A 13,885-nucleotide genomic window follows, 5' to 3' on the forward strand; every position below is an offset into this window, starting at 1 on the left:
AAGAGTCTCGTCGACAACGACATATCTCCACATGACTTGGGACGCGTCGCCCCAAACCCAAGACCCTCAGATGTACTGAGCCACCCTCTGATCATCACCGGGGTTAAGAAACTGAAAGGCAACACACTAGAGAGAGAGAAAAGCGGTCTTAAGGTTCATTATCAATTCGATGATTACTGCATGATGTCTTAATATGTAACAGTGAGAAAGGATAAGAGGGTTTGTCCCAAGATATGCCCCGCGCATGACCAAATAGAAAGAAAAAAAGAAAAGGGAAAAAGGAGATTGGCAAACCAGATTGGTCGTGAATTAACAAATCGCACGCAAATGCCGCCGCCGCTGCCGCGCCCCTCGCGCCGAGCCGTAACCATCCATCTCTAGTTTAGGATTCCCATAATTCGACACACCGATTAAGGGTTCTGTTCTTTTGTGCATGTGCTTTGGGCAATGTGATCCCTCTTGGACATCACTTCTTTTAAGCGTAGTTGACATACTCCTTCGGCGTGACGGGCCAGGCGTCGATGCCGTCCTGGATGATGACGGACATGCCACCCATGATATGGCTCTGGATGTGGCAGTGGAGCAACCAAGGGCCCGGGTTGTCGACAAGGTACCGCACGACCATCCACGTGGGGTTGTTGATAGCGTTGGGGGTCGCAAAGCCGTCGCGGCGAGGGGGGTCGACCAGGTTCCAGCCGGTGCTGTTGGCGGCGACGGCCTCCTCGACCGAGTTCCAAGTGAACTCGCCGGAGCCGGAGCCGAGCAGGAACATCTTGTTGCCGTGCTTGTGGATGGGGTGAGGAGGCTGCGGCGAGTTGCCAACCTGGAAGACCATGTCGACCCAGGTGGCGTTCTTGGTCGAGAGGATGGTGGGGTCATTCTCTGCGGCCTGGACGCCGAAGAGGACAGGGGTGTCGTTCTCGTAGTCCGCAGGCAGGAGAACGGTGTCGTTCAGCGCCCAGTAGTAAGAGCCGCCCGAGGCGTGCATCACGAACTTGTGCAGAGCGTCACCGTTGCGGGGGATGGTGATGGGAGGGTAGGGCTTGGCGAGGGCCTGGCGGAAGACGCGGACGTCGCGGGAGACGGGCTGGCCGTTGTCACGGACCCAGGGGGTAGAAGCAACAATCTGGGGCTCAGCCTGGCCCTTCTCGCGCCACTGGAGGAGAGCGGTACCGCTGATCATCTGCGTGGCGATGAGGGAGGCGGACCGGATGGTGAAGTCACCCTGCTGCTTGTACTTGACGAGAACGGAGTAGCGGTCACCATTGGTGACGGGCAGGGCCTCGACCTCTTGGGGAAGGACATAGGCACCGTCCATGGCGTAGACCCACATGGAGTGGTTGTCGATGGAGAACATGGCAGTGTGCAGGTGGTAGGCACCGACGATGTCAAAGGCAACCCACTTCTCAGTGTCGCAGTTGCTCTTCTCAACCTTAAAGGTCTCCTGGCCGCCATCGCTGGGTTGGCAACCATCAAAGACACCGGGAGGAACCTTGCTCAGGTCTCCCTGGCCGCGAGCGACGATGGCAGCGGGAATGCAGCTGGAGTGTGTTAGTCGGACGTACACAAAGCCCTGAACCACGAATCACTTACGCCTTGTCGGTCATCCTGGCACCGGCAACGTTGGCCAAGACATCCTTTCGCTCCTGGGTCAAGAGCGCGTCAATTTGCTCGGGGGTACGGCACTGGACGCTGCCCTTTCCGTTGAACAGAAAAGAGTCGTAGCATGAGAATTGGATGTTGGCCGCCGCAGAAAGATCGTGAACCTCCTCGGAGATCATGTGGCGGTGGTCGGACAAAATAAGAGGAACAACCTTCTTCTCGGCCTGTTCCATTGCGTGGACGGCGGCGCCGTCGCTGGAGATCAGGCTGAAGGGCTTCTGGTGAGAGGCGGCAGGGTGGATGGTGATGGCGCCATAGAGACCATCCTCGATGAGGCCCTCGTAGTGTGCATGGTACCAGTAGGCACCGTATTGGGTGGCCTTCCACTTGTACTCAAAGCTGCCGCCGGGCTGGATGGGTCGCTGGGTGAGGCCGGGGACACCATCGGACCAGGGGGTGTTGAGCATCTCAATACCTATATCGAGGGTCAGTCATGAGCTGCCACGTGAACCAGGTCGACATCGAACTTACCGTGGTAGTGGACGGTCGCGGGATATGGGATGTTGTTGGTGACCTTGACGGTGACATCGTCGCCCTCGGTGAGCTCGATTCTTGGTCCGGGGAACTGGCCGTTGACCAGAATCATCTTTCTGGCGAAGCCATCGGGGGAGGCCGTCTCCCAAGTAAGGTCCAACTGGATGTTGCGAGACTCGGCGATGGCTCCCAGCGCCAAGGCCAGGGTCGGAAGAAGGTAACGTAATACTGACATGTTGACGACTGCTAGACGAAAGAGACGGAATGAGTGAATGGATAGGATCTGATACTGAGATCCAGGGAGGATAAGTGAGCTGGTGTCTTCTCTTCCAAAAAAAGGCCCTTGGACAGGCGGAGGACGATCATGATATATATGGAAGAGACAGAGCCACCCGCCTCTGCTTAGTCCGCGGCCGGGGGGCGGCACCAGTGGCCAGGCAAGGGTGATCTGCCGTCCGCCGTGGCGCGGTCCTTTCGCATTGGGAGGTGTCCGAGAAGGACGAGGAGGTCCAGTGTGTGGCCAGGTGCAGTAGGTAGTGCAGCGCGGAGCAATGCAGTGCAGAAAGAGAGGGGAGAGAGACTACTCGCAGATCCAGGGTGCAATCTCAAGGCTCACAGACTAGATCTCAGACCCAATCAGGTCGAGTCATTTGTCGCTCTTGTTGCGGGAGGTGTGTAGTCTGGGTCAAAGCCATGGACGCACTCCATCTTCATCTTAGCCACGTTGTAATCCATCGTCGCCGTCATGATGCGGCGCGGGTTTGTTTCTAGTCGCTCCTGTCTCTGCTCCCCCAATCTCTTTGGCTCTGCGGAGCTAATGTTGGACTAGCTGGCCGAGGGTCCGTGTCTTTGCCTTTGGCCGCGGCGCGTCGAGCTAGACATTGAGAGTGGAGAAATTAGGAGTGAGAGAAGAACTGAAAGATTGTATGTCTGAGAGAGTGAGAGTGGGTGAGTGGGGGGGAGAACAGAAAGAGAGAGAGAGGGAGAAAGAGAGAATCAGACAGCTGAAGTAGATGATGTCAGCACATCAGAGAATAACAAAAGACGAGGAAAAGCAACGCCAGAGACTATTAGACGCGGTCGCAGGCCAAAAAGACTTCGCCCCTGACCACAACACAGGATCCTGGTCGGCGATCACCACGAGATCTGCCGTTCTTGATCACGGCTGGCCGTAACGTCCCACGGAACCAAAGGCCCAGTAGGTCTGCCGAGTACAAAGACGAGCAAAAAGCATCGGATGCCAAGCAGGGGGTTGTACCCTCATGAGCGGACGAGTGAGGAGAGAGCCCCAATGCGACTCTCAGTATGTGCGAGTATCCTTTTCGATGTTGGCGCAGCGCCAATGCAGCTCGTCCGGCCACTATGCCGGTTGCAATCTTAACAGCCTCAATGGTCAGACAAGTGGCTTGACCTGGACTAGCTGTCGTTGAAATTGATCGGGCGCGCGGACCGCCTCGCATCTTCCTCGACAAGGCAAGGCTGGTAAGCAGACTCCCAGGCACCGTCGACGCCTCGCCCATCAGAATAGTTCATGCCGAGAAGCCCAATGCGCCATGCCATAACGTTCCTCCTGAACCTCGAAGGCCTCGAATACCCCCAGGAACCCCAGCACCAGACCCGCGGCTTGCCAGCCTTTCCAACGTCCATGCACAATGCGCAATGCACAACTTGCATCGGCGTTCCGCCTTCTCTATTTACGGCGGCCGCTCTTCGAAAGAACGCCAGCACCTTCGGAAGCTTCCATCCTGGTGGACATGCAATAGCCCGTGTGAGCTCCATGATGCTGCCAGATGTGCGTCGTTCCGCCACTGCTCCACTGGTCCAATGCTCAACAACTCAGCCGGAGGGCACCAAAGAGCCGTTCACAGCCACAAGACGATTCGCTAGATTAATCACCGTAAGTCAGGCTTGTCCGCTTATACCGTGCAAATTAGCAAGGGCTGAAACCTGAGGGCCATCAATAGGGGTGGCGACCTCGAGAAGAAGCGTTCCAAGAGTCGCCTCTGTGCCACTAAAAAGAAAAAAGAAGAAAAAAAGAAACCCTCATTCGAGACATTCCGGTCTTAATCGCAAGTCTCCTCACTGCCACAACCTTCCGCTTATGGTTGTGATAGGTGTGGCCCGATGTTTCAACGAACGGGAAGCATCCGCCGCTTCTCCAGACTGCCGGGAAACAGGACCTCGTTACGGAACGCGTCGCCACGTGCCCATTCCTCCCTGACAAGTGTTTGTAACTTCATTCGTACCCTATTCGAGGCATGCGCGGGATAAAAAGATGACGCAGTCCTGTTACACCGTTACACCGCGCAGCGAGCCTTGTACACAATGTGGCCAGCAAGAGAGGTAAACTCCGGACGGCTTTGTCACGATCCCACGGTCCCTTCTATCGGATATGTGCCTCTCGGCGACGCACATAAATCTGGCCGCACCGGCAGTCTGGAACTCTTCCAGACTGTCGGGCAGAGTTCATCCGATCGAAAGATACCCAACCTCATGTTGCTACCTTTGTGATGACGCGTTCTCACTCTCGTATTGAACCAGATAATCGTATCCGTTTGCCCACGGGAGAAGGTTCAGCAGGCACAACCTCAGTCGCGTGTGTATCCAGGGCACTATCTAGACCAGGAGGCCTCGAAGAGGACTGTGTGATTCTCATGATGCTGTGGACTTATGAAAACGTCCCCCAAGCCTCCGCTGACCAAAGGCCTGCCCATCTGATGAACCGTCCGTTGGATATCTATGTCCTGGTTGGGATGCAGACACTTCCAGTCGGCTGGGTATTCCAACCACACCCGCATTCGAAACCTCCGGTCGATGACCCCGAGCACAGAAACCAGCCAAGAACCCGTTCCGCCCGCTTTGTCATCAACCGCTCTCCCAAGAGTGATCATAGAGATCTGCACGCACGGAACTGCGGGATGTGGCGCGCAAAGCAGGTTGCTTTCCCAGAAGAAGGGGCACTGCATCCTAGACCTGCAAAAGAAGAGTGGCGATAGGTCTACGGGCCTAAGTTCCGTCCTCGCGTACATGCCGTTGATCGAGATCCACATCGTCAACGTGTCATGGTTCGTTATTAGGTAGTATAGAGGTCCCTCAAAGTGACGACAATGTCGTGAGCCAAGTGTGCTCCGCAACCTCCCAAACGAGTCATTTCTGTTGCCGCCAGAGGCCAAGATGCTTAGGGTGTCTGGATGCAAGGCCTGGTGACTGGCCTACGGGATTTTCGTCGAGCTTCTTTTGGGATGAAAGCTGAATGGGAGAATCGATTGCAGTCACCCAGCCGCCTGGCCGCCGAAGCTTGCAGGCTGGGGGCTGCCAAGGCGAAGCGCACCGACAAAACTCGGATATTCGATAGTTAGGGTGTTCGAGATTTAGCTTGCTTGTAAGTGGGTGCTGGCCAAAACGTCGAGGAACGAACGATGAACTTGCTGCTCGCCACCCGCAGCGGCAACCGTCGCTAGTGAGCATCCTCTCCATTTGAGTAGATAGGACCGATGCGACTGAAGGTTTGGTGGCCACGAAAGTGGCTCGACTGCCAAAGAGGATGCCAACCGCTCCGTCGGGACGCATGGTGCTTGGACAGAGGCTGGGCGTTTCTCATAATGATTTGGTTGAACGGTCGATGCGAAATGCCCTCCGGACACGTCGAAACGGCCAAGCCACCGAAGAACCCCAGTTTCCAGCCATGAAGGAGTTGACTGTATGGTCCATCCGATCGGATCCCGATAGGTTTGTGCTGCTTCAAGCCGGAGCCGGCGCATTCGTCAAATGATACCACGCTCCCGTAAGGTTGACGGCATATCGCAAATCAGGCATCTCATCATCTTCCCGGATGCCCAACTTGGGTATGAAATCGAAGAGACGAAGGCGAAGAACCGGCTTGCCATCGGCTAGGAGAGATCGGGCCAAGCACCGAGTAGTGGGCAAAATTGGCCTCCATACCGCCCAACAAGCGAAGAATGTGCAGTCTGTCAACCTCGTAGCCATTCTTGGGTCTGGCCATGCCGATACTGGTAGCCTCTTGCCTGGCCGTCTAAATGGCTGGTGCATCACGCATCGATGTCTGTCACGAAAAGCTCAGACTCGATGAGCCGTGCGGGCCGTCGTCGCCTTTGAGATTAATCTTGGGTGAGGATGAACTCTCGACATCGCCGCCGCACACAAGGTGAGGCTGGGTAGGGACGCCTCGAGCGGAGGGCAGGGCCATAGACTCCTTCTGAAGAGCGAGCGAGGCAAGTGGCGTGGTCTGCGGCGACATGGTGATTGTCGATCCGAAGGGGCCAATGACCCGTCTGCCGTGCTCCAAAGGCTGGTTGGTGATATGCAAAGGCCAACCTCAGCTGCAGCCTAGGAGCTGCACCGCATCATTCAGCAGCAGGGCTGAAGAGCATTGACTTTCCCCGCGAAACACTAGACTGCACAAGGAACCGCAGCCACAGCGCCAGCCACGGAAATTGCCACGTCACGTTGGAATGGAAGGCGAATCCAAATCCAACAGCGGCTGTCAAAGAGGCGATTCCCAGCCGCTCTTGGCATCATCGTCTAAGAGGGTCGATGTGCAAACAACCCAGAGGAGCGAAGAGGGCCGCGGGCAAGTTGACGGCGTGCAGCCATCCGACGTCCAAGGAAGTCGTCATCATCTGCGGGCTCGTCTTCTGAGACGTTGTAGGTCATCCTGTACCCCGAATGAGCCACAGTCACGAGCCTTGGCGCCGACGTCAAGGGGGGGCTACTCCGAATTCTGGAACCCGGGCGCCTCAACAGTGTCAGGAGCTCCAAGTTGTTTCTATTTTCGACGGACGCTTGCTTAGAGGCGAATTTTGAGCGGGCAGCAGCGCCTTCAATCCCCATCTAAGTGACGTTTATTTCGAGACTGGTGTGGTTTCTTCGAGAAGAATCAGGCGGTAGTGTCTTCAAAGGCGTACTGAAGGAGATGAGTCGTTTGGACAAGGAAAGTTCCGTGGCCCATTGAGATGATGGAGAGATTGCACACCTGCCCGTCCCAGAACCGGCCCATCTGGATGGGTCCACAACGAGCGGGCACGTGTGCGCGTGGCTTGTTCCAGGAAGTCCAGACTCCCGACTTGGAACAACGGAACTTTCCTCTTTCGGTGACAATCAAGAAGTGGAAGTTGCGGGTTTGGAAATGTTTGAGGAGCCGTAGCCACGACCGGAACCGAGAACTGCTTCCAAATAACTGAATCTCTCGACACGGTCCCCAGCTCGAGCTCTTGTATACTGCGCCTCCACCGCCACTGACCAGGCAGTTCCATGCAGCCAGTGAGGCTTGAGGTGAAGTATCGAATGCTCACCCATTTCCCGCATTTTCAGTCCTGACTTGGCTGGTTTATGTGATACGTCTTGTCTAACTGCGCAAAATCTGGGCCGTTAAACACGAGATTGTATGTGCATTGAAATCTGCAACCCAGAATCGATATATCGTCATCGCATAATGATATAAGGAGATGATGCCTCTGGGTTGGGACTATACTTTTTCTTCAGTTGTATCAATTGCCGCCGCGGTGAAACGTTTTCATAAGTAAGTAAAACCCCCATCATATCATGCAAGTTCCGCAACCGCGTGAAAGGCGTCTAGGTAGCGGGCTAGCTGCCCTGTGTGACGAGCATGGATGACAGTCAGTCGCCATGGGCCATATTCAACGTCGACATTTTGCGCTCTACACTCTATACTTGAGCGAATGAGCGTCAACCATCAGAGCTGACCTCCCAAAAGATTTAGTGTCATTCGCAATCCGTAGAACAGATCCAGAATCTATGGTTCTACCTCAAGAAGCTTGAATCCAAGGAAGGGTTGGCTTTACATGTATTCTAGAGGACGCCAGCAGCGAAGAGCATGACCTGAAACTCATAACTGCTGGTAGTTTCTCGGTTTTCTACGTAGAACAGATACATATCTGACTTGTTATCAGTTGATATAAGATCAACGTTGACCCTGAATACCTGCTATGGAGTACAAGATTTTCCATTTGCTCATCTATTGTACCTACAATACATCGAGGCATGTTTCTGATCAAGGTTGATGGGAGGCCGATAATACCTTGAAGCACCCTTGGCCGATTCTTGCGATAATCTCCACTGTGTTGTTGGCGGCCCAAGTTCCATTCCGGCCTTCTTCTTCCTCTTCTTCAGCAAAGACACATAAGACGGCTTGTCCCGGCCTCCGAATCACGGCCTGCTTCGACTCCACTTAACCCCGCCCGATGTGACATCGTCCGGACTTCGCGCAAACCGCCCCCGGCAATCCCGCCGTATCCTTCAGGAGGGGGGAAAGCGTTTCGGTACCTAAACTCTCGCGAAATATCGGCCGAGACCCCCGCTTCCCAAAATATAAACCGTCTCGACTTCCACCCTCCGACCGCCGCCCGTTCGCACAACTCAAGCCATCCCATCTCTGCTCCTCCCGCCTCACCACCAGTCGTCTGTTCGAAACATCTTCACCGACAACGTCGCTCCATTATCGCAACTGAAACCGATACCAAGGGCCACGATCCTTCTACCCGGTAACGACGTACGCAAAGACGGTCCGGACAAGCAAGTAGAACATGCCCTTTCCATCCAAGACGACCCTCATCACGGGCGCGACGTCGGGAATCGGCCTCGCCCTGGCCGACCGCCTCGTCGCCAACGGCACTTACGTCATCGCCGTTGGCCGCCGGACCGACCGCCTCGACGCTCTCGTCTCCTCCCACGGGCCCGAAAAGGTCGCCGCCGAGCCCTTCGACGTCACCGACCTCGAGGCCCTGCCGGCATGGGTCGACAAGTGAGTTGAACTTTCCATCATGGTTCTACCTTCTTCATGGTACCGTCTTCGTGATCTTTCCCTCTTCTCCTCTTGAACTCCCTTTGGCTGTTACCAATACTCACACCCACCAAGGATCACGTCAACATACCCATCCCTCGATACAATCATCCTCAATGCGGGAATCCAGCGCAGTGTGGACTTCACAAGCCCATCCTCCATCTCTCTGTCCTCCGTGTCCTCGGAGCTCGCCACGAACTATCTTGCCCCGGTGCATATGATCACCCATTTCCTCCCTCATCTCCAGTCCCTCCGATCGTCCATCACCACCAGCACCTGCTCCATAATTCTCGTCTCTTCAGGCCTCGCCCTCGTCCCCATCCCCCGCTGCCCGAACTACTGCGCCACAAAGTCCGCCCTTCACTCCCTCGCCTGGTCCCTCCGCGCCCAGCTTGCCGCCCACGGGCCGTCAGCTCACATCCGCGTCGTCGAGGTCGTCCCGCCCGCCGTCCGGACCGAGCTGCATTCCCAGCAGCCCGATCTTGTCGCCGCAGGCCAGGCTGACTTCGGCATGCCACTCGACGAGTTCACCGAGGAAACTTGGGCGGCGTTGGTGGAGGGGAACGAAGATGAAGTCATCGTTGGGCCGGCCAAGAACTTTGCCCATGTTGAAACGGACAGGAAAAAGATGTTCGACAAGATGACCGAGTCGTTCAACAACGGCAACAAGTCGTAATTGTGAGTCACGGATATGATCCATCCACCAAACAGTCACTGCATTCATGTCATCATATGTGGACTAAATGTTGGCTATCAATCTGCTGAATTGTGCCAAAACCCTAAGCTAACTACATTTCTCGTCCTGGCAGCCGCCATCATAATCGTCGACCCGACCTTCCAGCCAGGTCCAACGAGGCGACTGCGTGTTTGTGTTGTTTCTTTTCCCGATCTGTTAAAAGGACTTGCACAAGGACTGTGAAGAGAAAACGAAAAAGCGGCTGTCTCTGTTCACCCAGGCCCGTCTCCCTTCCATCTCAGGAATTCGTCTCGAGACCCGTCGCGTAGAAACCAAAGTTCCATGTCCAGCTGAGAAAGGAGAGAAAACCAAGCCTGGCCAAATCTTTCCTTGCCCCCTCTTTCCCAATGGTATGTCTTACTCTCGATGCGTCTGAACCAAGACAACGTGAGCCTCCAAGGTGCTCCTTGTCCAGAGGCAAGCGAGAAATATCAATGAGAGACTGTCGATAACCCGACGACTAGGTTAAGAATGTAAAAGAAGTGAAGATGAATTGTTTTAAGTCAACCCAGCCTCGAGTGCTGGAATATGATGAAAAGCCGCCAAACCTCCTGAATAGAAACACCGTTTGATTCGTGAGAACGCGCCTGTCCGTCCAACCCATCGTTCAATCCTGCGGTCCAAGGAGTTTGGGATCAACCCGTCCCTTGTGCAGGTCGTGAAAAGGAAAGACGTAGGTGCGCATAATCGTCGTAACGTCCAGAGACCAACAAGTCTACGCCATGATGCCGCTCTTTCGCTTCTCGGCGCTGGTCAAGACCAGCATGGGCGCCTTGCGCTGTCCATCCGTCACTTCAATCCCGGCACGCTGAGCCGAGTTCTTGAAGACGCTGGCGAAGCTGTTCTCGCTGCTCTCGTTGCTGCTCACGCTGCCGACGCTCTTGCGAGCCCTCTGACGCGAGCCCGGGCGGTCGGAACCGATAGCACCCCAGCTGCCGTTGGTGGAAGTCCTTGAGCTGGGGAAGGAGCAGTCGATGTCACCCGCCAGGCTGCCCGATCCGCTGTGACCAGAATCCGACTCGTTGTCGGTGATAGGGGTGCTCGACTCCTCCTCGGCACTCTCGGAGACAGGGCTCATGCTGCCGTTGGAGCTGCCAGGGCCCTTTCTGCGCTCACGTCCAGCACGTACAAGGTTGTGCACAGCGGAACGCCGAGTACGGGTGGCAAAGTTCTTGCTGCCCTCTTCCTTTGCGGTGGGTTTGGCCTTGAGCTCCTCGATAGATGGTGGGCCCCGGGGCTGGCGAACGGGGTGTTCGCCGGCACGGCCCTGACCGGGTCCATAACCTCCGGAGAGGGGGGTGAGCGGGAAAGAAGCCGTCTTAGGGCCAGCTGACTTGGGAGGCTCTTGGGAAGGCGAGAGGTTGGCCAGATTGTTACCGTTCAGGGCCAAAGACATGACCTTCTTATGGCCACGGCGGAATGCGTTCGCCGATGGGGGAGGCAACGGAGCCACCTCGGAGGGCGACTCGTAGCGCCTGGGAGGAGTTGAAGTGCGGAATGGGGAAGCGTGGTTCTCGGGAGGGGGAGAGACCTGAACGCGGGGGGTGTGCTGCTGCTGCTGCTGCTGCTGCTGCTGAGCCAGTGCAGCGTATAGCTGAGCGATCTGAGCCTGCTGGTCATTCTGGCCCTGGTCGACGTAGTAGCCCTGTTGGCGAGTGATAGGATCGTAGTACGTGTAGACGTTCTGCTGCTGCTGGTTGGCCATCTGTCCCATCATGGACTGCTGAATGCTTTGAAGCTGCTGTTGCTGTTGGTACATGGCCAATTGCTGCTGCTGGATCTGCTGCTGGGCTCCCTGTAGGTTCAGGCCCTGGAATTGCTGAGCGGCGGCCTGGACGCTGAGAAGCTGCTGCTGCAGGCGCTGTTGCTGCTGGGCAAGGTACATGTTGGTGGCCACCAACTGAGCATACAGGTTAGGATCCATCTGCTCTTGCTCATCAAAGTGGATCTCGGGCGGTGCAAGGACCTGTTCAGCACTGTAGTGCTGGCTGGTGGAGACAGACTGGTGAGTCTGCTGCTGCTGCTGCTGCTGCTGTTGCTGGGGCTGAATGTATTGCTGCTGCTGCTGCTGACCCGCGTACCGGGGGAGCGCAGTCTTGGGACCGTTGTACTGGTTGCCCGGTGCCTGAGCGTACATGTTGGAGTTCATGTTGTTTCTCGCAAAAGACTGGGTGGTGGGCGAAGCGACACTGTTGGCACCGGAAAAGTTGGTCGCAGTAGCAGATTTAGGAGCAGTCCTTAGGCCTGCGAGCAGGTGAGAACGGCTGGTTCGGGGAGTTGGCGCTCCATTGTCAGCAGCATTGCTGGTCGGGGTGGCGCTGGAGAGAGAAAGTGGCTTCACGGGGCCACCGCGACGTGAGGCAAGACCTCCGCCGGGTAAGGCAAGGCCGTTAGCCGAAGAAAAGTTGTTCGAGTTCATTTGAGCGAGACCGCCTGCGTCCATTGCTCAGATAGAAGGTAGGTGTCGAGCGCGGAGCTGAGACAGCGGAACAACCGGAGCAAACTGGTTCTCGAGATCGTCAAAGGGAGAAAGAATGTATGGCGGCCTTGCAAACAGCTGGGGCGACCGGGTCAAATTACAAGAAGGATAGTCGAGGTAGAATGCGCAGGGCTAGGCGTCGAAAGGGGGGATATTATGGTACTCGAGAGAGTTGTCAAAATCGTTCGTTGACAATGATGAATTTGACCGATCCAAGTGAATATCCGGAGCTCGTCCGTGGATAGCAGCGAATGGGTGTCGGCAGAGTCGAGTGGAATGAGGTGCCAAAAAGTTCAGATCCAAAAACCGGTGGGATTTTGGGTAGAATCGAGATGTTGCGAGCGTTGATTAGATGGTCGCGTAATCGACAGGGAAATAAAATGACTGCGACGATGAAGGAATGGGCGACGAAGATGTCGGCGGAAGGTGAAGGCAGACGGCGCTCGATTTGTCGGAGAGGACTTGGCAGGAAGCGGTTGTGGTCGAGGCAAGTCGGAACCACAAAGGACGAGATTTCTTTGTTGGACCGGACGAGACGAAGTAGGCGCGGGGCAAGCCTCGAGATCGTCGCTACCGAGTTGGAAAGAGCGTAGTCGGATGGATGACTGTGACTCCTTCCAGGAAGCAAAAAAACAAGAATGCTAGGCAGCTGCGGAGCTGGTTGGAGAGTTTCCGGGGCAGTTGCTTTGGGCGAAGGTGGAGCGCGCTGAAGATTACGAGAGGTACGAGGGTTTCCTGCTGTATTTGCGAAGGAGAAAATAAATGGGGGCGGGGACGAAGGCGAAGTAAAGTACAGTCGATTAAAAGATGTTTTCTCGGATTGGGTTGGAAGAGTAGTGTTGGTGGTTGTCGGCAGTGGTTGTTGATTGGCGATGATGTAGATGCAGAATGCGGTTGCTGGCGAATGGATTTAGGCCTGTTTCCTTTCTTTGCCTCTTTTTCTTTCTTGTTTCCTTTCGGGAGACGGTGTTGAGAACGTTGTGATGGATGTTGCAAATGTGCAGTGTTTGGCGAGCAAAAGCCTTCCAGAACCGGCAAAGAATTCTTGTGGTGGTTGAAAAAACGATGCGAGACAGATGTCGAGAGAATGCGAGAGGATTGGGGCTTTTGCCGAGTTTGTTTTTCCTGTGCTTTCCTTTTTTTTTTTACTCTTCGCTTCCTTTCTATAAAAAAAAGACGACGACGATAACGAACAAATCGCAGACCAGAGCGGCGGGGGGGAAGAGGAGGGGAGGGGAGAAAGAGTTGAAGGAGGGAAAAAAAGAAGGGCGGTGAGCTGAAGAGAGAGAAAAGAGCAAATGTAGAAGGAGAAGATGGGGGCAAGTGGACGACAGATATGGAGATGGATTGTGTGGACGAAAAAAAGGATGGAGTGGACTGGTCGGAAGGGAAGTGCCAGCGAGCCAACCAAGGGGTGGGTGCTGTGGCCGCGGCGGCAGCAATTGCAGCTAACGCCGGCTCAGTTACTGGTTCTTCGCTTGCCCACCACACCACACCACACCACACCACACACACTCAGACTGAGTCCGTCCCATCCAGTCAGTCAAGAGGCCAGGAAACAGGAGACCAGGAGGGGACAGCGTAGGGACAGGGGCCCAGGGCCACCAGTCTACGACCACGACTGACAAGGGTAAGGCAGGGGGAGGTGCGGACAGGCTCAAGGCAAGGCCAAGAAGCAGGTCGCACAGGGGAGCCCAAAGAAAGCGGAGCAAAG

General features: G+C 55.5%; 5 protein-coding genes across 5 annotated transcripts; 1 reads left to right on the forward strand and 4 right to left on the reverse strand.

Annotated features, from left to right (window-relative positions):
• Positions 1 to 205: 205 nt before the first annotated feature.
• Positions 206 to 3,066, reverse strand: CDEST_13204 (Putative multicopper oxidase, second cupredoxin domain, multicopper oxidase, copper-binding protein). Its single transcript, XM_062929360.1, has 3 exons — positions 2,134 to 3,066; positions 1,594 to 2,077; positions 206 to 1,541 (listed from the first exon to the last, which is right to left on the reverse strand). The coding sequence occupies exons 1-3, from the start codon at positions 2,369 to 2,371 to the stop codon at positions 476 to 478; spliced, it is 1,788 nt and encodes a 595-aa protein (XP_062785411.1). The 5' UTR covers positions 2,372 to 3,066; the 3' UTR covers positions 206 to 475.
• Positions 3,067 to 3,552: 486 nt separating this feature from the next.
• Positions 3,553 to 3,915, reverse strand: CDEST_13205 (uncharacterized protein; the record flags this gene model as incomplete). Its single annotated transcript, XM_062929361.1, has 1 exon — positions 3,553 to 3,915. One exon carries the CDS (start codon positions 3,913 to 3,915, stop codon positions 3,553 to 3,555), a length of 363 nt encoding a protein of 120 aa, XP_062785412.1.
• A 1,962-nt stretch (positions 3,916 to 5,877) lies between these two features.
• Positions 5,878 to 6,394, reverse strand: CDEST_13206 (uncharacterized protein; the record flags this gene model as incomplete). Its single annotated transcript, XM_062929362.1, has 2 exons — positions 5,878 to 6,104; positions 6,220 to 6,394. The coding sequence occupies 2 exons, from the start codon at positions 6,392 to 6,394 to the stop codon at positions 5,878 to 5,880; spliced, it is 402 nt and encodes a 133-aa protein (XP_062785413.1).
• Positions 6,395 to 8,525: 2,131 nt separating this feature from the next.
• CDEST_13207 (Putative short-chain dehydrogenase/reductase SDR, NAD(P)-binding domain superfamily) lies at positions 8,526 to 10,306 on the forward strand. Its single transcript, XM_062929363.1, has 3 exons — positions 8,526 to 8,917; positions 9,032 to 9,634; positions 9,766 to 10,306. Exons 1-2 carry the CDS (start codon positions 8,700 to 8,702, stop codon positions 9,630 to 9,632), a joined length of 819 nt encoding a protein of 272 aa, XP_062785414.1. The 5' UTR covers positions 8,526 to 8,699; the 3' UTR covers positions 9,633 to 9,634; positions 9,766 to 10,306.
• Position 10,307: 1 nt separating this feature from the next.
• CDEST_13208 (uncharacterized protein) lies at positions 10,308 to 13,395 on the reverse strand. Its single transcript, XM_062929364.1, has one exon. It carries the CDS (start codon positions 12,133 to 12,135, stop codon positions 10,408 to 10,410), a length of 1,728 nt encoding a protein of 575 aa, XP_062785415.1. The 5' UTR covers positions 12,136 to 13,395; the 3' UTR covers positions 10,308 to 10,407.
• Positions 13,396 to 13,885: the final 490 nt, after the last annotated feature.

The sequence above is a fragment of the Colletotrichum destructivum genome, chromosome 9 (genome assembly GCF_034447905.1).
Source record: "Colletotrichum destructivum chromosome 9, complete sequence".
Lineage (NCBI taxonomy): Eukaryota > Fungi > Ascomycota > Sordariomycetes > Glomerellales > Glomerellaceae > Colletotrichum > Colletotrichum destructivum.

What these genes read in the sequence shown, in the direction of transcription:
- CDEST_13207 (XM_062929363.1), top strand. Translation starts at nt 8,700, where the DNA reads ATGCCCTTTCCATCCAAGACGACCCTCATCACGGGCGCGACGTCGGGA. An exon ending in CTGCCGGCATGGGTCGACAA is followed by an intron (nt 8,918 to 9,031) that starts GTGAGTTGAACT and finishes ACACCCACCAAG; the next exon opens with GATCACGTCAACATACCCAT.
- CDEST_13208 (XM_062929364.1), bottom strand. Translation starts at nt 12,135, where the DNA reads ATGGACGCAGGCGGTCTCGCTCAAATGAACTCGAACAACTTTTCTTCG.
- CDEST_13204 (XM_062929360.1), bottom strand. Translation starts at nt 2,371, where the DNA reads ATGTCAGTATTACGTTACCTTCTTCCGACCCTGGCCTTGGCGCTGGGA. An exon ending in CGCGACCGTCCACTACCACG is followed by an intron (nt 2,078 to 2,133) that starts GTAAGTTCGATG and finishes CCCTCGATATAG; the next exon opens with GTATTGAGATGCTCAACACC. An exon ending in GCCAGGATGACCGACAAGGC is followed by an intron (nt 1,542 to 1,593) that starts GTAAGTGATTCG and finishes AACACACTCCAG; the next exon opens with CTGCATTCCCGCTGCCATCG.